Below are 27,556 nucleotides of genomic sequence, written 5' to 3' on the forward strand. Positions count from 1 at the left end.
AGAAGGGCTGTGTTGTACTTCTGGTGCTTACAGTCCCCAGGAGCTGCATGCAGGTTACATTTCAGCCAGGCTGTCCATGTGGAGGATCTGGTAAGAAAAGTTCCCATAAAGCTTCAAGGGATCAAGAATCTTTCTTGCAAAAGGTGTGCTTATGTTACACAATGGTGAAAAATGTAGCCCAGACATAAAAGGTGGGCAAAAAGGGGCAAAACAAGTGAAAATGGTTGCCGAGGGTGGCAGGGTTGGGTAGATGTGGGGAGCTGAGAAGGGAAGAAGGTATTGGGGAATTTAGGTTTGTGGGAAGAAGGCAACTGAATGCAGAGGTAAAGGTGGTCAGTGGTAAGATGTAGCATACAATGGACGTTTGTGGGAGAAAAGACTGTAGGAAGAGTTCTGGACATCTTGGGCCTTTTTCTAGGGCAAGAGTAGGCAAGATGAAATGGGTGACACGACTGACGACAAGAGGAGAATTACATGCAAGGATGGAAAACTCGTTAGAAGGGAAAGGATGGAGATAGGAAGGTTTGAGGAACCAAGAGAAGATAAAATAAGGATAACAGTTCATCTCCTTGGGGAAGCTCTGAAGTCCAGGGACAAATTCATTGAAGGGTGCAGAAATTGCACATGCAGAGAAGCATGTAACAGGCAGTGAGGTGCTGCTGCCACCTGGCTGGCTGCATTCCTGCATGTACCCTCAGAAGCTCCAGGCTGGGTTGTTTTTCCAATCTCTTTTGCCTTTGAAATCATTAGGAAAAAAGATTGTACTGTTCATATTACAGCTTATCTGTTACTTGCTGATTGATTTTTTTTTTTTTTTTAATTGAACAAAAATTATGATTTTCTGATTTTAGGAAATACGAATTCTTTAAAATGAACAGGTGTGATGAACCGTCCCTGAATGTTCTGTGGCTCACTCCCCATGCTTCTTGCTTCTTCTCTGTCACCAAAACATCATATCGTTTGATTTGGAGAATATTTCTGCCTGGCAACTGGGATTGCCTGGGAACAAATAAGGGGCCACAGACTTCACGGCTTCATGAAGTAATACTGTAGTTATAGTACATGGCCTGACCAATAGGTCCTTGTCATGCTGCAGAAGAGTTAGTCCATAGTCTAGTCTAGTTTTACCACAACTTTAGTCTAATTTCTAGTAATTTCACACCTGTCCTAGTGGTCAGCTATGGTTTGCTAGACTCACGGATTCAAGACACTTGCCTGTGTTTCTGGTTGCATTTTTCTTCTAAAAGATTTTAAGATGAAGAGTTAAGTTGTTACTGAGATCTTTATCTTAGAAAACTGTGAAGAGATTAAGATGTGGCTGTTGAGTTGGAAATGAATACATGATTATTTTGGCAGACTATTGCTTCTTTGATTCCAGGTAATGTTAGATAACATGCCAGCTGTTACCTTAACAAAAGGAGTTCTTGATCACAATGTCTTTTTGTGTGTAGTAGGCTTCTCTGATACCACAAAATTGCTAGGGAATGAGAATCCCTTTTTCACATCTCCAGCAAATGTGATACGATTTCATCTTAGTAGGTTACTAGCATTGTTACACTGTTCTGAATTATTATGAAAAGATTTATGTATTAAGAGTCCCTGCTGAGCACCATGGATTTATGGGGTAGAATACTAATAAACACTTGCTTCCAGGAATATCTGTTAATACTTGAATATTTTTCAAAACATTTGCTTTATGCTGAATCTTTTATTTTTCTAAATCTGACTGGCAAGTTTTTTAAATCTGAAGCACAGAAACCAAAGCCTCAGTCCCCAGGTTCAGCAATACTAAGTGACACTTTTGTGTGTGTGTTTGAATTTCCTTTTTTACAAACAAACAAACAAAAAGTAGCCTTCAGGGAGAAAGCTTTGTCTCTCTGTATTTTGTCTCTATATAGAGACATTAAGGTTTTCAAGTTGCTTATTGCCACATTTTAATTTACTTATCTCTGTTTCCACATGTCAGTATGCAAATGCTGAAAGACATTTAATATTCCAGAACTAGCAGATGTCACTACAGTTTAGGTTTTTGCAGACTCAGGCTTAGTCCTTCAAAGCACTGAGTGTTGCTGGTGAGTTGATTTGCATGGATTTTATTTACATAAAACCTAGCAAATTAGTGATTTTTTTTTTTTTTTAAGACTGTTAAGATATGTATGTAAAAAATGTTAGGATTGATATTCTAGGAAAACTGTGAGCTATATGTAATATTTAAGTATGGAGAAATGCATGATTGAAGTTATGGAGGGAAAACGAAGGCTTCATTCTGTACGTAAGAAAGTTCAGTAGATGGGGCACGGTGCGGCGCCGTGTTCAGCACCGGGGCTCTGGACAGCGGCATTGGAAGAACCCCGGAATGGCGGAGCCGAGCAGAGCGGAGCAGAACCGGTGTCGCTGTTCTTCGTGTCCTGGCATAGGAGCGGCCATAGCCAGGCTGCAGTGTAGGCCAAATCTGAGATCCTAGTATTTCGTGTAATATTGTACTTCAAGTCATATCTGCTAATATTCTGTATAACAACTTTCATAATCTGCTCCTATGGATGATATAAAGGTTCATGTGGTAGTTTGCGATGTCCTGGTATGGTTGTAAAAATAACAAACGATGTCATTTTTACTATAATGAATTGTGATGAACTAAAACATTAATTTGAAGAGGACATGTGGTTCAAAAAAACATTTTCTCTGTGTGCTTTTTGACATATGCCTTGAATCCCCTGTGAAGACAGTAAATCACAGGAACAGGTTAAAACATGATTATTCAACACAGGTAGTTGAAGTTCTGTGATCTTATTTGAACCAGTTTTATTTCTGATCTAAATGAAAATTATGATCATAACTATTTTTCCTTTTTGTTTCTAGGAGTTGATACAAAATTGAAATTCACTCTTGAGCCATCTTTAGGTCAAAATGGTTTTCAGCAGGTAATTTGATTAATTATTATCTGGGCTTATGGAGTACCAGACTCACCTTGGTTAAAGTACTTCCCTAGTTCAAAAATGCATCTGTCATCATATCAGCATATTATTTACTACTGCATGAAGATAGTGTTTGGAATATAGAAATAGTATTTGGAAGGTGCAGTAGGTTTTCTTTGTTCTTTTTTTCCCCAGAGATTTCTTACATCTTTGTGACCTATAATATTGTAGTGTTGTTATATTATTCAGTAATTAATCTGTATTTTCCCAATAAATTGATTAAACAGTTGAACTCTGAAAAGCATACAGTAAAATGAAATGAATGTATGTCTGCAGTATTTTAGATGTTGCCACATTTTTGCATTAAGCTAATGGTGAATTTTTACCTGGATTTTTATTTTTTGTTTTTGTTTTTGTTTTTTTTTGCTTTTAGTGGCATGATGCACTCAAAGCAGTGGCCAGGTTGCCAACAGGCATACCAAAAGAATGGCGGCGAAAGGTAGGTAGACCTGCATGCAGTGTTCAACACATCACCTTTGAGTTTCAGTTTCACATGAAAGATAAACAGGATGAACAACATCACTATTACTGTTATGTTTTTTAACACTGGAAATTTTAAGTGTGAATTTTACTGGGATTTTACCGAGTTTAGCTTCTTAAGTGGTAACTTCATGTAGCATCTGGAAAGACTGAGGAAACAGGTAAAGATGGTATTTACACCAGTCAGGTTCTTTCTGCTTGAGGCTCAGAAAACTTGCTGCAGTGCAGGTGATGTTGTTTCAATCTGTCAGTCACAAGGATCTGAATTGGTGAAGCTGCCTCAGCAGCTGAAGATCAACTAAAAGTAGAGCAACTCTTGTCAGAGTTGTAGGCTGTCATGCTTATGAAGGTGAGGTTGATAGACGCTAGTGCTGGAAATGCTGGAAGGAATGTTCTTGGATACATTTGATGGGGTAAAGGCAGGTCCCTTAAAAAGGGAAGTTAAGAGTCAGGAGTGATGTGGAATGGTAGAGTACACCATTGCAGGGAAATTGCACTTGATGGTGGAGGAAAGGGCCCAGTGGGATTATGCTCAACTTGTTTTATTGCAGAATTCAGCAGAATTTGAACTTACCTAGCCTACAAATAGATGTTTATGTATTTACTTTCTTAAAAACTAAATGAAGCATGCAATCTCAGCTTTGAAAATGTAGTTTTACTCAACAGACTATTTTTAAAGCTTTTTAAAACACCTACCTGGTTCCATATATTTTTGATGCATCAGGTAATTTTCTTTCCCGTTTCCTTCTTGCTGTGTTTCCAAATTGCAAAATGGGGAAGGAAACTTGAGACTGTGTTATTGTTATCCTAACATCACTGCCATTCTCTATTTTTAATCTACAGCTCCAGTGAATAACTATGTCATCTTAAGAACCTTTCTGTTTCCCGAAAAGTTCTGCTCCCACACTTCAATAAGTGTACTAGAACTGCCATTTCAGCTTTTTTTGTTGTTGGTGGTGGTGGTGCACTGAATCACATAATGGCTGAGGTAGACAGGGACCTTTGGAGGTCATTTAGTTCAACCACCTCCTCAAGGGCTACCTAGAATAGGTTGCCCAGGACCATGTCCTGACAGCTTTTGAATAGCTCCAGAGGTGGAGACCTCTGTACAGCCTGCGCTTTTCACTGCTATTCCTTGGTTTTCCAGTGATATTGATACCAAGATTACGGAAATATTTGTTGTTTTGGCAGCATGCTGATTGCTTCCTTTGCTGTCAGTGGAAGGGGCAGGGTGACATCTGGATTACCGCTATGGCATGTGACATCTGTTGTCCAGAGCTGGCAGAAATAGACAATCCAGTCAACAACATCAGTAAGAAATTAACAGTGCCAAATGCTGCTGGGAGACGGAGAAGCATTAATCCTCTACATGGGTGGCTTTTCAGAAGCGTGGGATGGCATGTTTAAATGTGGAAAATCTGAGATTCTGTGAGCTGTCTACAAATTCCTTCCCCCTGCAATTATCTAAGTGTTTATATCTGTGGGAAGTGTTTGAATTACTTTTGTCACTTGAGGGAGTTAACAGCTGGTATAAAACTTGACCCATTTGCTTTCATGATTTCTTTCAGTTTCCTGAAAATAAAAATCCTTTATTGTTACTTGTTGCCATTGTATGATCTGTCATGTATATTTATGGTTCAAGAACTTCTCAAATGTTTAATGAAGGTCTACAATTTGTCTTAAGTGCACATACATAATCTGTTTTGGTAATTAACAGGTTTTAAAAGTGGGCAATGTCTGTTTTCAGAACTCCCTGTTGTGCCAATAGTTTAGTCCTTTTTCAACATTAACTTATACCGATCCAAGTATTATTTATTTCAGATTAGTTCCAAAGGCTTCCTACTGGGAACTGCTCCTTCTGGAAAGTTGAGACCTCCAGGAGAGGGAGCACTACTGGATTTCTGATGTTTGTGTTTCCAGGAGATAGATCCATGGTGGAGTTAGCTGCAGGCTTTCCTCTGTTTTATCCTTTGTAGAACTCCCTGCTGGTTGTAAGATTAGAAACGCTGATAGGACCATTAGATGGGCTTCCACTTGGAAGGGCTCTTGGTTTCTGACAATGGACTTGCAACTTTGTAAACAGTTCATAGGCTTGGATACTTAATACCGTTTTCCTCCTTTTTGCTTTCGGTAGCAAGGTATTACTTTAATTATGCAAAAAATTGTTTTAAATATAGTTTTCTCCTGTATACAGCAAGTCTTAACAGCAGATTGCAGCTGGCTGAAGCTGGTCAGGTTCATCGCATGGTGCTTATAAAAACTGCTCATATTTTATCTGAGAAATAATGCATTATGTTGACTTCCTAGGTTTGGCTGACCCTTGCTGATCAGTACTTGCACAGTATAGCCATTGACTGGGATAAAACAATGCGTTTCACATTCAATGAAAGAAGTAATCCAGATGATGACTCTATGGGCATCCAGATAGTAAAGGTAGACAACTTACTGTTATTTTATTTTATTTTTTTAAATGAAAAGTGATTATATACATTTAAGATAGAGTTTAAATAAATTTTGTTCTTTCCAATGCATGTGGGAAAATCCCCCTTGATCCACAAAAGTTATTTCTCCTGCTTCCTTGATCCTTCTTTTGCATTGATCTGGTTAGCATTAACTGAAGGGGAAAAAAAAAAAAAAAAAAAAAAGCTAATGAAACTGTTTTCCTCAATTTCTATTAAAGAAAAAAAAATAATTATGAGACATACCAGACTAATGGAGATGGTTGTAAGGTTTTGTTCCTACAATACAGATTTTGAAAATAAACACAAATATTACTGGGGTTAAACAATATTGTTTTCTAGTAAAGCAATTGAGCATCTTTCTATGCACATTTCTCAGCTGATTGTTAACTTATATGTAAAACAAAGGGCATTTTTGAGGGAGAGCTTAACTGATTTATATTGCTGTGGTGATGTAGATGTTGGTCTGTTTACCTAGGAGATGTTCTTTATTTTCTATAATCATCTTAATTAAAGGACATGGAACAAAGTACCTGGTGTTCCTGGTTATTACTGTCATCTGTACTTGGTAATATAAGGCGTTAGATCTTACTCATGAAACACAAAACATTGTAGTGCCTTTCGCCTTCCACAAATAATTTAAATTAAATTCTCAAGGACGCTTCTCTTTCTTTGTTTTGTCCTGAAAACTTAATCAGCTGGAATTTATTTTATATTTTGATTTAAAGAAAAACAGTTCCTCTTGTTTTGTTTGGTCAGTTTAAAAACTGGATTTTGTCTGTACTCGTTTCCTAGCATAAATTATTCACAAATTTAATGGTAATGTCAGGCACTTCCCAGTAAAAAATTTGAATGGTTTCTAGAACAGATGTCTTGAAATGGAAGGCAGATGCTTGCTAGAAGTTTTGCATCTAGCTTCAAACTGCTAGCTGCTGCTAGTGGCATTTGCACACAAGCATCTACTCGAATCCTTTGTTCCGTATTGTGCAATATTAACAAATTGTGATGTTCTGCTCAGCCTATTCACATTGTAGTGGTTGCCCCATGCAATGAAAGGATTTTGAGATAGAAAAAAAATAATAATACTTTTCCCATGTGCCTTTGTTTAATATGCACAGAATACATTTTTCCGATATCTTTGAAAATCCTTAAAATCAAGAGAAAACACCATTCTGTGGAGGAAGACATAAAAAGGAATTACAGAACTGATATATTTTGCCTCTTTGAAACACAGATATCTTCTGATATTTTCTGTGACAAATTCCTGTGAGCATTTTCTAGATAACTTATTTACTTGTGACCCTACTGAAGAGAAATAGGCTAAGCAAGCTAAAGGTTTACAGATTAAAAAAGAAACAAGCTCATCAACTTCAGGAGCGTGTGTTTGGAGGGTGGACGTGAAGGGAAAACTGGGGCAGGCAGGAAAACTAATGGAAGGAGGGAAATAAACATCTTTTTTTTCTTGTTTTTTTTTTTTTTTCTGTCCTTTTTTATCCTTTCAAGGACCTTCACCGAACCGGTTGCAGTTCTTACTGTGGCCAGGAGGCAGAGCAAGATCGAGTGGTATTAAAACGAGTTTTGCTGGCTTATGCCAGATGGAATAAATCTGTTGGCTATTGTCAGGGCTTTAACATCCTAGCTGCACTCATTCTGGAAGTGATGGAAGGCAATGAGGGAGATGCGTTGAAAGTGAGTAGAATCTTTTGTTGCAGTGTTGAGGATTGCTTTTACTTAGTGAACTTAAGAATAAATGAATGTGTGAACTTTATAAACAGCCAAAAAGAGCAAGACTTAAAGTAGACTGATTTTTATCTCTGGATTGTTTATTATCTTGTCTGAACTAAAGGTGGACAGTTTGAATGTTATTACTGTTTACCAAAATAAATGGATTCTGAAACTGAAATCAATTTCATGATAAGCTATGCCCAAATTGGAAGCATCACTCAAAGCAAACTATATTCAAAAAATAAATGAGAGCTTGACCATAAATAAATAAAAGATGACATTGCTACTGACTTTACACAACCCCTGTGTTTAGCTGAAACTTCCAGTTTCTGTTATCAACCATGTACATGGCAGTTAAGAAATCTGCTGCATTTTAAAGCTAATTGTAGAAACACACAAAATAAATACGTAAAATGAAAATAAATAGCCCCGACAGTGTTTTATTTATTAGACTTTTTAAAATTCCATTCTAGACCACTCTAGAGAGCTACTTATGATAGTAAGAAAATACTGTATTTGTCAGAGTAAAATTTCCTCTGAATAATTTGTGCTACAATTTTTTTCAGTACTTTCAACTATTATTTTCCATCTATCTTATACAATCCAGAAGCTCCTAGGACATGTTATGATGGTATAGGAAATGTGATGACCCTATTTTTATGATTATGATTTTCAAATTGGTTACTTGGAACTCTGTGTTATTTTTGTGTCATTTTGTGTCTCTTACCATGAGCTGTGTCAGGCTCCTGTTGCTGAAGAAGTAATGGAATGGCCCTAGATGGCCATGAAGAGTTAAATCACTGAGGTGTGTTAGCACTACGAAATGAGTCTTATCTGGCAAAAATGAGAATGGAAAACAAAGTTATTTCTTCTCCATGTTCCGTATGTGTGCTTTGTAAGGCTGGAATTTCTCAAGAAGAAGAAGGGGTTTGATGTGAAAGGTGCAGCTTTTGTCATTTTAAATAGTAGCGTAAGCTAAAGAGGAAAGATACCTGTTTGCAAGAAGGCATGAGAGAGAAAGAGTGGCTCTGGACGAGGCTTGGGAGCTAGCAAGGATTGAGAACTCTCTGGAGAGGTAGTGAGTAATGGAGAGTTGGAGCATACAGTGTGACCACATGCAGAATCTCTTAATGCAGTTGGTAGAGCAGGCATTTGAAATAGTCTAAGATCCTGAAGTTCAGAGTCTCCTGTTGGGCTGCTAATGTACAGAAGGTGTTTTATATTTATTTGCTCCGTTTGTTCGTTCTCAGAAGCTCGACAGCATCCAGTTAATGCGTTTTTACCCATGTCGTTGAGCTATCTTACTTGAAACATATGTCTCTTTAAACTGTCTTGTGCTGCTTACTTTAGCACCTCTTAAAATGACAAGATGAAGTGCAGCATGCACTAACACATCACAGTGAGATGTGTGAGGAATGCTTTAAAAGAACATTATCTTGCATTTTGGAGAAGCAAAAGAAGATTCTTTAGAAGACGAGTATTCTAGCTGTGACAGTTAACAACCAGAAAGGGGATAATGGAACTTGTCAGCAATTTGGAAAATCTCATAAACACCTCTAGCATCGAAAGTGCAAAATATTGCCTTTGATTTGAGTGATGCTTCCAATTTGGGCATAGCTTATCATGAAATTGATTTCAGTCATTAATGGTTCATAAAATCTGAGCAGCTTCAAGAGGCTGTCTTAGCCTTTGCATCTGGATTGCTGATAGCAATTTAGAGTACCTGTGAATGCTTACAATGACGATTATTCCCCATTTTAATGGAGATGCCAGAGGCATGTATTGACACTGGCTCTAACCTGTAGTTTTGTGAACAGAATTTAGAATTTTAGATCTCTTTTCTGTTATTGAGACTTATTTTCTAGGAGTAAGTCCTGCGTGATTGTATTTATCTTCTTACAGATCATGATTTACCTAATTGATAAGGTGCTTCCTGATAGTTATTTTGTCAATAATCTCCGTGCTCTCTCTGTGGATATGGCTGTTTTCCGAGATCTTTTACGAATGAACCTTCCTGAACTGTCCCAACATTTGGACACCCTGCAAAGAGCTGCTAACAGAGAAAGTGGAGGTAGGTGCAATGGAAAATGCTACTCATTTCCTTCTTATTGTTTCATTTAAGCACAGGTCTGAAAATAGTCTTTGAAGCGGTTTCCTGAATATATTGTTCAGCAAACATGCATTTGGCATTGTTAGGAGTGAAAGATGATCGTTTCTGTTATTGATATGCTTAAAATATATCGTCTCCCAGGAAAGATGAGGGAAATCATTTGGCCCCACAACTGCAAACATAACATAAACATGTTGACAGTAGAACATATGGAATGCCACCCCTCTAATGAACAGCTTAGTATAAAAGATACGTGGAAAAAGTGTTTCTTTCCTCAGCTCATAATATGTGTCTAACTGCTTGCTGCTTTTATGTTGCTGGAATTTACAGAGCTGTTCTGAGAAGAGTTGTGATGCAAGAGCAGATGGCAACTGGTTAATATGCCTTCACCTGGATGCTTAGCAATATGCAGATACAAAACTGAGCTACTTCCTGAATTACTACCTGAAAACTGGCTTTGCACTGTGAATTTTTGTTGTATAGCATTTCCTCCAGACAACTTTTTTTTTTTTTTTTTTTAAATCAAAATACAGCTGTTTCATTCATGAGAGTTTCCTCCTCACCCCCATCGCCCACCTGGAAGCTAAGTGCACCCAGGTTTCCTCTTTTCTAAAATGTACCACCATGCTACATACAGATGAACTCATGACAGCGCAGACTGTATGAAAACTAAGAAAGTGTGTCAAGTAAGCATTTGCTCTTCAAAAGTATTTTCACAGACAGCAGCCTCTGTGAATCATGGAATTCAGTTGATACTAGGATGCACAAATTGCTCTCTGAGAATAATAAGAAAATAAAACTACAGCTTTGTCAGGCTGCTAAATCCTGTAGGAAGCTGTTAACAAGCCAAAAGGAAAACTGAATGTGTTAACAGTTTCTTCTTCTAAGTTGTCAGTGCGTCAGGGCTGAAGACTGCTGATGTCATTAGTTTCTGCAGAAATACAACTGCATTTTTTTAAATGGAAGGCTTTTAGCTTATGTAGTTATAGAGAAGGAAAAGCAATCTTTCTGATGTTAAGAAAAGATGTTTAGTGTTTTTTTTCAAAGCGGGTGGTGATGCTTAGAGCTTCTGGCAACACAGCAAAATGAATGGTGACTATATATGTCATTTTTTTCATTTTTCCTTTTCTCAGCTTCTCTTTAGCTCCATGCTAAGAAACTTTTGCCCAGTAACAGGGGTTACTAGAATGAAAGCTGAATTTCAGTATGCAGTTCATACATCATGTAAAACAACAGCAATTACAAAGGACTTAAAGCATTTATGTTTTTATATTTCAGGAGGCTATGAACCCCCTCTTACAAATGTCTTCACCATGCAGTGGTTTCTGACTCTCTTTGCCACTTGCCTGCCTAACCATACAGTTCTGAAGATCTGGGATTCAGTATTCTTTGAAGGCTCTGAAATTATACTGAGAGTAGCTCTGGCTATCTGGGCAAAGCTAGGAGAGTAAGTGGTCATGTTAGTCTGATTTTTCTTTTGCTTTGATCAATGTAAATAATTTATATGTTGTTCTGAAGAGCATATTCTCAGTCTTCCAGGAGAATGTACATCTTTTTCAAAGCAGAAGCAATGTTCTTCTCTGGCTTTTCCAAGAAACTGTATACTAGAGAATATTGTCATGATGCCGAAAGAATGGGCACAATAATGAGCTGAGCCTTCTTGCAGCGAATGTCTCTTGATGTTTGTATTGTGCACGTATAATGTCTTTATGGTGTGCTGAAATATTAGTTGGACTTTCCAGAGCATGGACATCAGAGGGAGTTAGTAAACATTCTGGGAAAAGAAGAGCAATTTGAGGATGACTAGCTGATTTAGTCCTTCTTTGTCTGAAGCTGGAGATGTTACTCTTCATTTTTTTCACTTAAGCCCATTGGCTACGGGTAAGAAAACAGCTGAGGGTTACTAAGAGAATCATTTTGTGTAATGTGGTTCTTCTCTCTGAATGCCTGCAAAGACATTTTATTGAGATTCTCTGCTTTTAAGCACGGTCTAGCAAAATTGCCGTTATTGTTAATTTGTATTTCTATTATTATTGTTATATTTGTCCATTTCTATCACTACATAGAATGAAATATAAAAGATTAGTTCTCAGCAGAGGCTGTTGTTGTGGCAGAAGTTTGCATTCCAAAAAGTGCACAGTGCTCCTGGAGAAATGAGAGTTCTGTCACCAACTTCAGCAGGAGGTGTGAACTCACACAGGACAAGCAGATGTTAGTTCAACTGAAAACTTCTTCATCAATTGCATCATTTTTTCTTGAGATGTTTATCAGTGCTTCACTTCCTTTTTTTCTTTCTTCCCTTCAGACTGAACCTCTGAGGTTTATGTTCATCTCTGTACTTGGATATTTGATTTGTTTTTTCTTCTTTTGGAATATATTAACACTGTAGGCTACTAGCATTGCAGAGGAATGTTTAATACAACTCATCTTTAATGGAAACTGTAATTAGCATAATAACTACCCAAGACATTTCTTTTGATCTGTTCATGAAAGAAACGTTTACAAATAATTTGCATTAGGATTAAGCTGTATGTAGTCCCGTTGTCCTTTATTACTTGGTACCAAACCTTTAGATAAAAGGTGGGTTGGTTCTCTATGTACTTACCAACTGTAGCTACAAATGTTCCAATTCATAACGTGATAAAAAATAAAAGGGAGTCATTGCTTTGAAGATTTTTAGTGTAAAATGTAATCAAAGAAAAAATTAAACACACTTTATAAAAAATGAAAAGAACAGGAAACCACCTGAAAGAATACAGCCAAAAGAATAAGCTAATTGTATCTTATACCTTAAGTTATTGTATAGGGGAAATAGGAGTGTGGTCCCAGGACAGTTTTTGGGGCACTCAACAGAAAAAGAGTAGTGGAGTGATAATGAGAGATACAGAAGAAGGTGGGTCACAGAAGCTGAACAGACCTGACGTTCAGTAATTTTGTGATTAATCATATCGAATAAGATGAGCAGGTAAAGATGGGGCGCTGTTTTTTTTCTGGTCGAGGAACGTGATTTTGTTCTTTGCTGAAAGTAGAATGGGGAATTGAAAAAGTGGGACCAGTGACAATAGCCATAGTCTCATAGTCTTCATACTTTTCACAACTATTTTTCTAGACTTGAAAATGAGGTGAGAAGTATTTCTCTTAAAAGGTTGAGCCACATTTCTGTTTTGATGAAAAGAGACTTGAGGAATGGGCAATTTAAAAATAAGGGCAGCAAAGAAGTTCTGTGGAAGCCACAAGAGGTTGAAATTGTTAGTAAAGACAGGCAGTAAGTTTGTGATAATTGCCTATGTACCCGTTATTTCTATCATTTTTCACTACTTAATCATTCAGCTAATATAAATCAAGACTTTGGTAGCAGCTAAACTGTTAAATGACTGTTCCCTAATGTAGACCTCCCACTGCCCTCCAAGATAGATCAAGGGAAGCTTCTTCTTCTAGTCCTCATGAAAAAAGTTTTTTATCATCCCAGCAGCTGTATTCTACATGGAAGGCTACAGTATGTTCAGTTCTTTCAGTGTTCCAAGTAACAAACAGATAATACATATGATTTATAAAAACAAGTATGCAGCGCCCATAAGATAGCTCTCATAATTGATATGAAATAAAAAATAGGGTGAAAACAATAAAGCTTCTTGTAATCAAACCAGAAACTTGTACCATGAGTGTGTAAATGAACAGAAATGACCTGGAGCTGCTTGTTGAGCAAATGGGAAGAAGAAAGCCTTACTATTGTGAAAGATCAAATGAATTAATGCCTATCAAAGGAAAAGGTATTCTGAGAAAACTCAGCTGTTGCAGTGGCTGACTCAGAAGAGTGGCCATCACTGAAATGGGAGATGAATTGGCAAATGCTCAATAGTCACATTATCCAGATGGAGAGTTCCTGAGTTTTGCCCAATTGGGGTCGAGGCACGACAGAAAAATCCTGCTCTGCCACAAGCAGTTATTCAACAAAAAAATTGTGATCCCATCTTTCCATAGTTTGGAGACAGGATCATGAGGCCACCTGCTTTTCCCTATTTACTAAGAGCCATAGGAAGGATGCCAGTAGATGACTAGAAATGTCTAATGCTGGAAGCTTTCTGTCTGTACCTGTTTTTTTCATCAGTGTTTTCAGACACATCCATTTCAACAGATTTAAATTGGTGACATGAGCATATAAAATCCCAAACTTTAAAATGCAGTATGGAGAAGGCCATGAAGAAAGGATATATCCTCGTCTACCTTTACACATTTTTGGATTTTGTTGTTGCTGTGAATTTGTTTTTCTGCATTACAGCTATGTGGAAAGAATCACAGGTCTTTTAAACATTGAAGAGTAGTTTTAGATAAAGCAGTTCTCTCTGTTCTGGTGAAATCCTGAGGAGAAATACAGTTTAATTTTCCAGCCTATATTTTAAAATCTCTTTTCAAATTCATGATGTAAGCTTGGATAAATAAATAGCACATTCAGTGTATTTTCTTGAAATAATGATCTTAGCAAAAGTGATTTTCGGACTATGATTTTTATTCCAACTGGAGATCCATTCTGTTTGTAAAGCTGTCAGAGCTAGTGATTTGGTGCAGCAGATGACTGGTGATTTCTTTCCTTCCAGGATATTTTTAGGAAGGAAATGTTAATGTGGGTTTAGTCTTAGACACTCAAATAACATTAAGAAAATATGGATTAATTTTTTTTTCTTCCAGACTTTGCAGAACTTCATGAGTCTTTCCAACCTATAGGCTTCTCATTTACAAGATGAAGATAGTATTTATTTTCCCCTTGAAGGCGACGTGAACTTATTTTTACAAAACATTGATATCTTTGAATGGAAATAGTTGCAAGGGCAAAGGAACGATGAGGTTGATCTATCTAATCAGTGGTTTATTATTCTGTTTTGTGTCCCTGTCTCTGTCATTACTGGGTATGGTGTTTGGAGGTCAGATGGGTTCTTACAAGAACTGGTGAGAATGAGATTAATTTTTAATTCTTAGAGGTCCGAAGATGAGGCTTTTAAAAGCTTTTCTATCTGGATCAGACCACTCTAACCCTTAAATAAAATATTATATAATGGCTTTGTAATACAGTCAGTTAAACTGACCGACATGTAGGTGTATGTGTACAAGATAATCGCCCCAGTCTTGTTTTCATGCAAGCAAGCAGAATGTTACAAGATTAATTTAGCAAGAGGCACTCTTATTTTTGGTCCTGATGAATAAGGGCTCAGGATTTATTATTTCTCAAGTTTTATAACTGAAAGAAGCAGAGTGAATAACCTGTCTGTATATGCGTGAATGTGTATAGCTTAGGCAGACATCATATAGTGATGTGTAGTTTTGTTATTTGGAAGTGTAGAGGGAACTGCAATAAATGTAAGAATTAATGTGACTCATGGAAGTGCATGTTTTATGATTACAGAAAATTCAGTTTTGGTTTGGAGGCAAATAATTATATGTAATAATAAAATGAGATAAAACAACATTTATTCTGACACAGGCAAATAGAGTGTTGTGAAACTGCAGATGAGTTTTACAGTACCATGGGCAAGCTAACCCAGGAGATGCTGGAAGACAGTCTGATTGACAGCAACGAACTCATGCAGGTGAGTAATTGTGGTACAATGTTCTGCATTCTCCAATCATCCTTCAGGGGCTGATTTTTAAAGAGTTACATTTTCTATTCAGATACTGCAGGAACATAAACTCTCTCAAGAATAAAAATTTAAGATAAATGCAGATGACCTGCAGTTAAAGCTGAAAATCTTACACATGAAAAACAGGAAAGACTAGACTCCACTTGATAAAGAGTATGTGTATGTTGAGAGCTGAAAGTTTGGTGTGGTACAGTGTGCAATTGAATCTACGCAAGCAAGATGTAGAATCTCTTTGTAGTCATAATTTTTAGGATGTTCTTTTACTTTGTTTTTGTTTTGGCCAGTTATTTATTACACTGAGTCCTTTTCATTCTGCAGATATAGTGGGAGACGAGCATTTATCAAGTGAGAAAGAGAAGAAGAGTCCTTCATGATTTAAAAAAAAATTGCCTTGAAGGGCAGTCAATGAACTATAAACAAAGATATTTGTAGATAACTACGCTCATTGAATTCTTACACTTATGTCATTGGATAAGAACAAATGTCTGCTTTGTTCTAGGAAAGGAAAGGGACTTGAGTATTGCAGATAAAAATTGTATTGATTTGAGCTTGCATATTTTTTATAATATACATGATAATATTTCTGCAAGCAAAGTTAGTAGACACTTCCATAGTCTAATAAAGTACTGTTCTGAAGCAAAGAATTGCTTTCAGACTTTTAGTTGTTTTGTCTGATGAGGGAGCTCTAGGAGTGGGAAAGGCAACTACCGTGGCTTTGTTCTGCTTCAAAAATGAAGTGCAACTGGCCAGAAGTACTTGTATGGTTTAATATAGGTGTTATGGTTCCTTATAGGGTAGTATGGATAATGAAGACATGTGAGGAGGGCAGCATGCCTATTTTGTGTATGTCCTCTCAGTAGAAGAAACCATACTACAGTTTAGATAGCATTCATAGAGTCAAAGGCAGGCACTGACAGCGTAGTTCTTTTCGTCAGAGAAATTCTCTCCAGATTGTCTTTACCTTTAGAGGAGAAAAGTAGGCAGTGTAAGTATTTGCAGTTAGGGGATATGAGTCCCACCACGTGCCTGGCTGCTGCATTTGAACAGTTTTGGTGGGTTTTTTTTCTGCTTTGGAAAAGAAAATAGAGAAATATGAATCAGTTCATTAATGAAAGGAGATAAACTGCTTGAAAATATTACTTTCATAAATTGCTTTAAGATTTTCTAGACAAGTAAGCCAAAGATGAGTATTTAGGCTGCTTTGTTTTCAAAATGTTATTTTTTTTCCTAATCGGAATCAGAGTGATGGTTTTACTTACATCTGATACTTTTTACAAGGTGGCTGAGGGATTAATATCCTGCCATGGGGAAGGATTAATATTCTACTCTGTCTTTTCTATACATTTCAGTAGAGGTTGCTAGTGGTGATCATCTCCCTTTTCTATAAAGTTGCATGATGCTTTCACTTGTGTTTTAACTACTTGTCCAGGCTTACTTAAGCCTCTGAAAAATAGCTGGCACTTCTAGACCACTAGGAAACAAGTCCTGCTCTATAGACCTATTGCCTTTTGGAGCTAGAAGAGGAAGGTATGGCTGATGCTTCAGGAGCAAGAGTTGATAGAGCAGATTTTTAAATTAGATAAGCCTTTGCATATTTGGCCCTTACATTGAAAGAGTTCTAGCTCTTCTCCTTCAAGCTGAGGAGAGCTTGGAGTGATTGGAGGAGCAAGGAAGCCAACAGCTTCCTCCTTTTTCAGACTGAGCAGTTTAGGTGAATTAAGGGTAAGTGCTGCACACTCCAGGTGCTAGGCTGCGTATGTATTTAGGACTAACAGTTAAGCAAATACAGTATTCAGTAATGTCATTTTATTGGCCTATTGATAAACTTTAGCTCTTGCAAGGAGACAAAAGACTGTATGGCAGGTGTCTGCAGATTCTTTAAACAACGTGTGCTTATTTAGGTAAAGGATTTCATGCCTTCCCATAAAATAAGAGTTTTTACAAGCAGCTAAATTAGTTCAGTTTGTAGGTTTAGAAACATTCCACTGTAGAGATAAAAAGAAAACATAACAAGGAGAGGTATACCTGTGTGTTTACCACGGTAGAAGGGAATAGGTTAATCCCTCTCTGTTAGCCCAGTGTTTTGGACCATCTCCTGCAGTTACCTGCATTTGATGATAATTCACTGGTAACTTTTTGCTGGAGTCTGCAAGCAACAGCTTAGTCTGTTTTTGAGTTTGTTTTTGCTTTTTGCTTTGTTTTCCTAGTGAAAAGGGAGAGAAACCTTAAATCATTGTGGAGCAGCTCTTGAATCAAGATTTTGTGAGCTATCTTGCAAAAGCAGAACTTCTTCCCTCCTCTGGAAGACACAGGCCTGTCACCTTTTGTATGGCATTCTGCTGAGAGCATAGCTGACTGCAGTTTTAGAGTAAGGTGTGAGGTTTGAGATGAGAAGGGAAGGTGTTTTTCTCACCTCTTTAAGTGTTCCCAGAATCTGTCCCTCACTGCCATAAATAAGACCGTGCAGCCAAACTCATAATGCTTCATATTGTAGGCCATTTCCCACTGGCCCAGTTTCACCAGAATTAATCACATAGCATCCAAATCTGTGTGCAAACTAGAAGCAAGATTCGTTGAGGCATTGCTGTGAGATCACAGGTGCTGATTGACAAAAATTTTTGAATGTGCACCAGCATAAAATCTGTTTGTGGATCTCTTAGGTAGCAAGTGAAGCTCCTAGTTAGAATCTGACAGCAAGTAATTAAGCAAAAAATGTGTGCAAAAGAGAGAAATTGCACAGGACCTGGAAAAGACGCATTGGAGACATGGGAAAGCTGGAAGCATAATCAAAAACAGTAGGTGTGAGGAGTAAATGGAGAGTTCAGGCTGACTGTTCACATGAAGGGTAAATAGCATATGGAAGAAGTTACCTGAAAAGGCTGTTGACACAAAGAGTAGAAATAAATTCCAGACGCGCCTCCTTCTCTATGAAGGGAGAGAGTTGAGACATATGGGCAAAAACACGGTGAAGTGTGATGGAGATCAAACAAACAGGCAGACATGTTGGGCCGGAGGTGGTTGGGCCTGGTCTTTCTCCAGATCATAAAATTCCCCCATCTGGTAGACTGCCAGCATATCACTGTTCAGGCCCTGGAGGATATTTGTCTTTCACAGCAGTGTTTCAGTTTCACTGAGTGACGAAGCTTCAGTTCGTGCTCTGGGTTTCTGAAGGCATTCTCCTTGCCTCAGAATCTTTGCAGGGCTCAAAATACAGAGTTCCTTACACACAGAAGCCTGTTGAACTGTACTATTGGCCTGTGTGATCTAGCCAGGATTACCCTTCCTGCTTCTCACTGCTAAAATCATTGCCACCAGAGATTTTTTTTTTCCCCTTTTTTTAATCAGGAACGGTTCAGAATTCATTTTTGCAGTTTTCTTGATGTATTTAGCACAGACAAAGCACTGTAAAGCACTGTCTGTGAATCAATTAAATAGAAATTGTTCAGAATTTCCTTTCATGTTAGTTGAGGCCATTTGCTTTTAAATGAAAATGCCAGTGACTTACTAGCACAGGAGCAAGAAAAGGGAAGATTTCCTGCCATGGCTGAGGAGAAATTTTTATGCTGCTGTCTGTCAGTAGACATTAACTTGTGAAAAACTCTTAATTTTTTCAAAGAAACTCTGAGAAATGATGTTTCAGGGTTTTTTTTTCAGTGCAAAAGTAAGGGGAAAAGGGCTACTAAATTAGATAGAATCAAATCGGCAGTGATACTGCAATGAGTATGATCTGTCTTCATGCCAGGTTGGTTGCTGACACACACTGTCTTATTACAAAATGGCCTAAAGCAAAATTAATGCTGAAAGTAAGTTCATTTGCAGCTATTGATCATCTTTAACTCTGAGTACTGAAGTAAATAAAATTTAGTAAGAGCTTTTTGTGGTCTTGTTTTAATGGTTACACATTGTGATTTTGCATACAGAGAGTTGCAGTGGCACTTTTTTTAATGACAGGACAAGTCCTTTTTTTTTTTTTTTTTAAATGTTAGCTGGACAATATTGGGTTCTTCCTGTTAGTCTGTAATTCAGGTGATGTAAGGGATCCATTAACACTCTCCATTAAGCTGGGGCTGCTCATCCCTATCTGCAACAGTGTCAGTGCCTTGTTGAATACTTAAGCAGAAGCATAGTTCTTCTGGAAGATGCCTAATGCCTCAGTGCTGCAGGTGTGCTGCCAAGGAGAGGACTGATAATAATATTAAATTAGTACAGCAGATTTTTAAGAAGTCTGTATATCTAGCATTACCTTAGGTGCTTTTAGAACTCTAAACTATGTGCTTTTCTAGTGAGTCTTATTTTTCTTACAGGAAATATCAACTAAACCATAAAAGCAAACTATTTGCATTTTTTTCATGGCACAGTGTTTAATTCTGTGTGTCTACAAAAGTCTGTTCATGGACAAATCTTTCGTAGGACTGTTGATTAAAGGAATGATTGTAAAAGCTGCATATTCTTTCCCCTTAGACTGTTTATACCATGGCTCAGTTTCCCTTCCCACAACTGGCAGAATTAAGGGAGAAATACACTTACAACATTACTCCTTTTCCTGCGACAGTAAAGTCAACTTCACTTTCAGGGTGAGTTTGAAATGCACTTCTTACAGTGGATCATTGTCAGATATTGAAATTACATCTTCCCTTATATGCACCTAAAGAAAATAAAGATGTTTAGTAGTAATCATGTTTAAGAATGTCTTTTTCCTTTTTTCCCTTATATTCTCCTTTGTCAGAAGGCTAGGCAGAACCAGAGACAGTGATGAAGAGAATGATCTAGATGATGAAGACTCCATTGCCAATGCAATTGGCTGTCTTGGACCATTAAGTGGCTTTTTGGCACCGGAGCTCCAAAAGTACCAGAAACAGATGAAAGGTAAAAACGTTCTTGTTAATTTTGAAAAATGGAGTTAAATCTGCATGACCCTGCAGAAATCACTTATATGTTCAATTGTGAAAGCTGCTGTGAAAACAGTATTTTTAATTCATATAGGGATTACAGCAGATGACAAACCACTTCCTCTGCAGTCCATGAAGATGCATTAAAAGTCAATTTCACAGGCTGCATATATATAATATTATACAATATTATTCCTTTATTGGTTCTGCCCCTAGTCGTATTCCACAGGCTCTCAACCTGTTCCTGACTGTTTCTCTGAGGAAGCATTCTATCCATTTTTTTAACACAGAGAGTAACTGCCCCGCTCCTCCTACCTTGTCTATCCCTTCTAAAAAGCTTATAGCCCTCAGTGGTGGTATTCCAGTTATGTGAATCATCTCACCATGTTTCTGTTATAGCAATAAAATCATAATTTTCCAAGTGCATCATGGTTTCCAGCTCCTCCTGGTTATTTTCTGCTCTGTGTGCATTGGTACAGAGGTCTCCCAGCAGCTCTAGATTAAAGCTGTCATGAGCCCAGCCAGCTTGTTGCCTAGTATATTCTTGGGTGTATTTTGGGTATATTCAATTTAAGAAAAAAAGATTGGATATGGTTTAGGGTGTTCTGACAAAATGCTATTTTTTCAAATCCTTCAACTGAAATAATTTTTTGGAAACAAATGTTCAGATGTGAAACACTCAAAGCAGAACAAAATTCTGATACAAGAGAAAAACACAATGAGAAGAACATATTTCTTAACTTGCAACAGCCTTTATGAAGTGGTGTTTGATGGTGACATTATGATACCCTGTGAGGGGCTATAGTTTAAAAGAATGAAATGTGTATGAATAAAGAGGGAAACAGAGTGATGTAGAAGACACAGTTATATGATTACCCATCATTGTTCTTGTGGATTGGTTTTACTGAGACCTTTATGCTGAAATTTTCCCTGTTGATTTTTGTGGTGTCTTTTTTTTTTTCTTTTTTTTCTTTCTTAAGGGCATATAGGTCTCCACCTGCTACTTCAAGCTAGCACTTAGTCAGAACATCAAACTGCTATCGCAAACTAAACCAAAGACAAACAAACATCCCTTGAAAAAGGATTATCCCCTTGACCCCAGAGTTCCAGTTTGGTGGTGCATCAGAAACAGCTGTGAAAATAAGTTGCACTGCTTCTTTTGCTCTGTGGTTGCATATCAGAGAAGCTCAGAAGTTGCCCAACTCCTCAGCTGCTCTGCTTGCTACTGTCAGCTTATTCCCTATGGTGCTATAACCGTTTCTTGATGCTTCTTGCTAGTATCACTTAGGCCATTTGTTTAACCTCATGCCTCTTCAACTATAACACATTTTATGATTTGCAGTTTTAGCCTCATCTTTGACCAGCTGAGTATTTTTAAGAATACTTTTTTTTAATATTACTTTAAAAATGGCTTGGCATACTTTGGGGTTATTGGAAAGCCATGATCGTAACTTTCCACTGCTTTGTTAATTGATGTTGTATTCTTAAAACATGCACTCCTCCCCCTGCCTCCCACCAAATCCTTACTATTCTTAAGGATTAGCTCTAGAAGTATATATTTGTTAAAAAATACTGCAGCTTTATTAAATATGTGTATTGTAACAACTTTGATTAAAGATTACAGTTAAATAAGAGAATAGGAATCAGCCATAGTCTTGCCTTGCTGATAATCTGCAGAACTCTTAAGTATACCAATTAACTCCTCGTCTCCACTTTCTTCCTACTCCATGCAGATCAGAATGAAGAACAAAGTCTGGGCTCCAGTAACATTGCAGAACTTAGTCCTGGAGCAATAGAGTCTTGCCGAAGCGAGTATCACGCTGCTTTTAACAGCATGATGATGGAGCGTATGACCACTGATATCAATGCACTGAAAAAGCAGTATTCCAGGATAAAGAAGAAACAGCAACAGCAGGTTCACCATGTGTATATCAGAGCAGGTAATACATCAAAACATACTCAGTTACTGATTGATTACAAGCCAGTCTCATAATAGGAGGCAAGACCAATAATGCTCTTTTACTTTCAGCCAAATAGCGAAAATGAAAGATTGACTTGCAACATTAATAGCAAAGTAGTTGTAACTTAATAGATACAAAATGCAAATGAGAAGGTGATGATGTTTCTTCTATTGTCAGGATCTGAAGATGATGACCCTGGGATATTTTTAAGTACCAGGGACCAGCTGAACAATGGTATTTAAAAGCGTAGTTGCTGTCTGGGTGCACTGTGCTGATCTCTCTGATTCAAAAGTTTAAATCTTTGGCATTCTTGGAGTTGACATACTGATGGCACTGGAAAAAATGAGAAAAGGAGATGAGTACACTTTGGATCAAGCAGCAGATAGATTCATAGCTGGTACATAGCTTCCTATACCCCTGAGATCATCAGGGCATGGCAGGTTCAGATGTTCCATTGTAGCTGACAGTTTATTTAGCCCTAATGATATTGCTCTCAAATTTGGGCTGGATGCTAGTTTATTATTTAGCAATCTGTTTTACAGAATCTGTTTCTCCAGTTGGGATTCAGTGATCTGGAGATTAGTCTGAACAGAGCAACTGAAGGTGTACAAACTCCTTATTGGAAGTCATCGTTCCAAGTCAGCACTGAAACATGCAAATGGATCACTGCAGAGAGTTTTATTCCTCTCCCACTGGCTAAACTTTTTTGTAGGAGCTGCTATTTTCATTAATGTTAGCATCTTTTTTGAAGGAAATTCTTTTCAATAGTGGCAATGTATCTGCTTTGAACAAAGGCAGTAGCTGTGCCAAAACAGTGCAAACAGTAAGATGTTGATTCCCAAGGACTGCCAAAAAAAAGAATAAAAAATCAAACCAATACAGTAACAGTTCTAATTCTTCTAATCATATCGCAGGGCTGGGTTTGAGGGTTAATCAAACTGTCACCTAATTACCTAATTCTGAATTTACTGCTGTGATTTGAATTAGAGGATATAATAATAAGTTGGTGTGGTTTTATCTATTAAAAATATATTGGTTCATTCTGTATTTACTCAAGCCTCATGGAGGAGCTTAGATGACTGAATTCATGTAGGGACTGAATTGCCTCTTAAAGCTGGAATAGAAATGAAGGAGGGGGGTGCAGATGTCAGAAGCCAGCTTCAATTACAGCACAATTTCACAAATGGAGGAACTGTATTTGTTATGACTTATTTTCACGGTTTTCCTGGCTCAGGACTTAGTAAGGATGGAGGGAGAATGGAATGGAGGGAGAATAGCTTTGTTTTTGACTCCAAATTGTAAGAGGAATTCAGTGATTTTACTTGAAGTCAGTCCTACAAACCTTTGCTATACTTCAAGAAAGGCTAAAAATTGTCTTTGCTGATAGATCCTTGGAACATTTTGTTTTGACATTAATTTAACAATACTGTGCTTCTTTCAAACACTTTCTTTCAGACAAAGGGCCAGTTACCAGCCTCCTCCCTTCTCAGGTAAACCATTCCCCAGTGATTAACCACCTCCTTTTAGGAAAGAAGCTGAAATCAAGTAACAAATCTCTCAAGAATGCTGTTATCCACATTCCAAGTCATGCTACAGGGAAGATGTCTCCCATTCCCCAAGAAGATCTTAAATCAAAACTAAACTCTCCGTGGCGCACTCACATACGAGTTCATCGAAAGAATATTGCTAGGGCTAAAGGCCAGCTGGGCTATGGGGATACCATAGGACTTATAGATGAGCAGAGTGAGAGCTGTAAAACAAATTGTCCTGGTGCAAAGGAGGACACTTCCAAACATTCTGATTTTGGAGGAGGAGGTAGCTTGGATGACAGGACTACTCGTAGAGCTGACCAGCAGTCTGCTGATGCAGTCTCTACGGGCAGCAATACAGACGTGACAGTGGTTCAGCTAAAACTGGAAACGCTGGAACTCACCTCAGATAACAAAAGTGATGCTGAGTCAACATCCAGTCAGTCCTGCCAGCCACATTCATCTGAGTCGTCTGCTTCATCCACAGACAGTGGAAACCTGGCTAAATCTCCCCAGCCTGGTAATTCAAAGCCACAAGTCTTCAATCCTTTCCCCAGTGTTAAGCCTCTTCGAAAGTCAGCTACAGCCAGGAATTTAGGGCTGTATGGCCCCACCGAAAGAACACCGACTGTTCACTTTCCCCAGATGAGCAGAAGTTTCAGTAAGTCAGCCAGTGCTAACAACGGGACCAGGAAACGATGATGTACCGCATGGCACTTTCTATTTCTGACAGCAACAAAATTTGTATTGCTTTTTTAAATTTTATTTTACTATGTTTTTGTGTATGTGTCCCAAAAAGTTCCTAATCTTTACCTAATGAGGACAAAAGTGGCTACCAGGTGTATAATTTTGTGTCTTTGAAAACTGTGCTCCCGTGTTGTTATGGGATAGATTAGTGAAGATGCACTTTGGAACCCTGTTGCTGATTTCAATGTTTCTGTGGTAAAATAAACATTGATTTGGGGCGTGAAGCATACTAAAATCACCAGCTGCCTTTAACCCATAGGCCTCAACGGCTGCCTCTTGTTTCTTTCAAACCTGTGAGGACAAACTGTCTGCCTGGTGCAGCAAAACCATAATGCAGTTTTTAAACCTGTTATGCAGCCTCCTGGTTAGACTTCTTCATCACGCTGAGTAACTGGAGAAGCCACAACTAACAAAAGCACAAGCAGCCCTTGCAATCAAAAGTATCACTTCTGTTGTTAAACATGGACATGTGTTTATACTGAACCACGTGGCTTCAACCGTTCTCCAATTGCATGTCATGCTTCTCTTCCCATGGCAGTCCTCTGCTGATAATGTTTTTAATATGAATGTAAATCAGTGAGTGTGAGAATAGCAGACATAAGTCCTTCCACAACACTGGTTTGCTCCTTTTCTTTTGCATATAATGGCTGGGGAGTTGCAGCGCTGCAAAATTAGGTATGAGGTACAACTATAGGTATAGTTGTGTTGAATGTTATGACACATCTTGGCTTTAGTGGATGTAAAACTATTACCTAGATTACAACCAGTTTTGTAATTAAATCATATTTGCCTGCTTAGCAGTAGGTAAAATACATGAATGTTCCAAAGTAGTTTAGAAGTTAAAATTCTAGAAATAGAGTAGTAAGATACTTAGGGTGCCACTTGTCATTAAAACCCAGCACAATCAGCCACTATGTTAGTGGATTGGACCCTTTGGACTGCCAGGAGTTCCCTGCATGGTTCTGGCTTGTTGAGAAACACCAATGGCTAAGCTGTAAGCTGAATATTTACTTCTCAGTTAGTCCCTGCTAGTTGCTTAGAATGTTTTCTCAGAAGCCTGACTTTTGATACAAGTCCCCCACTAAAGTTTTGCAAAGCTGATAAATACCATGAGACAAATAACATTTATATGTGTATATATAAATGTAAGCAGGTAGGCAAAGAAGCTAAATGTGGATCATTCAGCTTTGGGGTTGCAAAATCAAAGCAAACTCCAGCAAATCAGGTTGCTCTTAAAAGATTACAGCTCTGCTGTACTGTATGCATTGACTCTGATTTGTGACATTAGTACTTCCAAGTTCCTCATGATGTGAAACTATCCTGACTTTAAGCTGAGGTAAAGACAGTAATGACAAATCAATCCCATTGTATCTATTTCCTCATCCTCATTCCTTGTTAAATTTGGAAATTAACGTATGATTGTCTACTTATTAATGTATCCCATGACTTTTAGGATGTGATAACAATTTTAGCTGTACGATATACCCTGTTTATTGTTGTGGGGACAGATTTATTTCACTGTTGTATTTTATACAGTTGTATGAATATAGGATAGTATACAAGTACAAACATTATGAATTTTAAACAGTTATAGATCAAATCTTGCCCCTGCCTTATTTCAGGTTAAGTAGTATTGTCGATAATGATTATTTGTAGCATTAAGTAAACTTAAAATAACATAGAATTTAGTCACTAATCAGTGGACTGTAATGAGAACTGTTTCTGCCTTGATTTAAAAGAAATGCACTTCTTTTCAAAATTGTACTGTGAATCATTCTCCCCATTTTTTCGTAGCGGTGGCAGATCATGCGGCTGTGTATGGAACCAGTGAAAAATAAAAGGAATGTCATTCTGAAAAAGAAAAATGCCAAAATGTCACTAGTATGTGCATGAATTTTTGACACGTTAAGATGTGATTAAGTAATGGAAAATTAGCAAGCTTTGCATAGATGATGGTCTGGGGAAAGAAACATCAATAAAATACTAATTCTGGTGATTCAGACCTGATCAACAATGACTGTGATTTGAGGGACCTGGGCTTTACTTGGACTGTTAGAATTGAGGCAAAGCAACTGTGTGTATTGGTTGAGTGCTGTTTGCAGCAGGGAATTTTTTGTCTAAAATGACATTCAGTTTTCTTGGTTCCCATAACTAGCAATACTGAGTTGTTTGGTACCCCAAAGGATGTTTGACCTACCTAAAATCTGTCTGCTGAGCACACAGCAAAAGCATTTGGTACTGAGGAGAAACATTAAAAAGAGGTCCAGAGAGCCAGGAAACTCCAGAGAAGTTTCCAGTTATTTTTTCTCTAAAGATTCCCTTAATCAACTAAGGTCTGTGGATGCAGCTGTCTTGGGAGGATTGTCAAAAATTCATCCTAGTGGATCACTGTCCTTGTTGTTGCTTTGTTTGCTCCCATTTTTCACATTTTTTATTGGTGGAAAATCAAAGCAGGCAGTTGTCACGGTGTCCACAAATGGTTTATTAAGTGCAGAATTGCCCCATGAATGAGCATGTTCAGCCCAAGTGTTGTCAGTCAACAGGAGCTGGAGGGATGGTGGGCTGCTCGAGCACCTAGAGACTGAGACCTCTGAGTATCACCTTGTTTAGTGGTAGGCATCCTAGAGAAGGTGTGGGAAGGATGAATCCAGCCGGAACCCTGTAGGAAAAGCTGTGCATGAAGAGGATCTTCTTGATAGTCGTCTTCTGAAGACTTCATGGTTTGTACCGTCTGGAATTTGAGTGATCTTAAATGCGGCAAAGGAAAGCTACAGCATGTCTTCGTCCTAAGTTCTAATGAGAGGTTCTTTTAACATGCTTTAGGGTGCAGAATTGGATGCCACCTAGGGTTAATAGTGTTTCAGGCTGGTCAATGGTCTGGCCCACATGCCTTCAGTCTGCATGATGCAGCTTCTGCTGTGCTTAATCCTGCACACAGCATGCAGCAGTTACTGGCTCACCGCAGGTTTAACAAGAGCCACAAAACTTTTTAAGTCTTTCTTTGATAAAACCATACTGAACCATGCTGGCTTACCACAAATAAGCAGG

General features: G+C 38.0%; 1 protein-coding gene across 1 annotated transcript in view; it reads left to right on the forward strand.

Moving 5' to 3' along the window:
- The window catches only part of TBC1D30 (TBC1 domain family member 30), a 50,047-nt gene extending 23,539 nt beyond the window's left edge, over positions 1-26,508 (forward strand). The window contains exons 3-14 of the mRNA XM_042816205.1: positions 2,860-2,921; positions 3,349-3,414; positions 5,763-5,888; positions 7,418-7,603; positions 9,542-9,710; positions 11,028-11,196; positions 15,226-15,331; positions 19,844-19,956; positions 20,109-20,248; positions 22,005-22,211; positions 22,410-22,466; positions 23,688-26,508. Coding sequence (XP_042672139.1) covers positions 2,860-2,921; positions 3,349-3,414; positions 5,763-5,888; positions 7,418-7,603; positions 9,542-9,710; positions 11,028-11,196; positions 15,226-15,331; positions 19,844-19,956; positions 20,109-20,248; positions 22,005-22,211; positions 22,410-22,466; positions 23,688-24,463 — 2,177 coding nt within the window. The 3' untranslated portion in view covers positions 24,464-26,508. The remainder of the gene's footprint in view (positions 1-2,859; positions 2,922-3,348; positions 3,415-5,762; positions 5,889-7,417; positions 7,604-9,541; positions 9,711-11,027; positions 11,197-15,225; positions 15,332-19,843; positions 19,957-20,108; positions 20,249-22,004; positions 22,212-22,409; positions 22,467-23,687) is intronic.
- The last annotated feature ends 1,048 nt before the right edge of the window (positions 26,509-27,556 follow it).

This window comes from Centrocercus urophasianus, unplaced genomic scaffold, assembly GCF_019232065.1.
Source record: "Centrocercus urophasianus isolate 14NV4802_14NV808 unplaced genomic scaffold, USGS_Curo_1.0 seq_15, whole genome shotgun sequence".
Classification (NCBI taxonomy): Eukaryota; Metazoa; Chordata; class Aves; order Galliformes; family Phasianidae; genus Centrocercus; species Centrocercus urophasianus.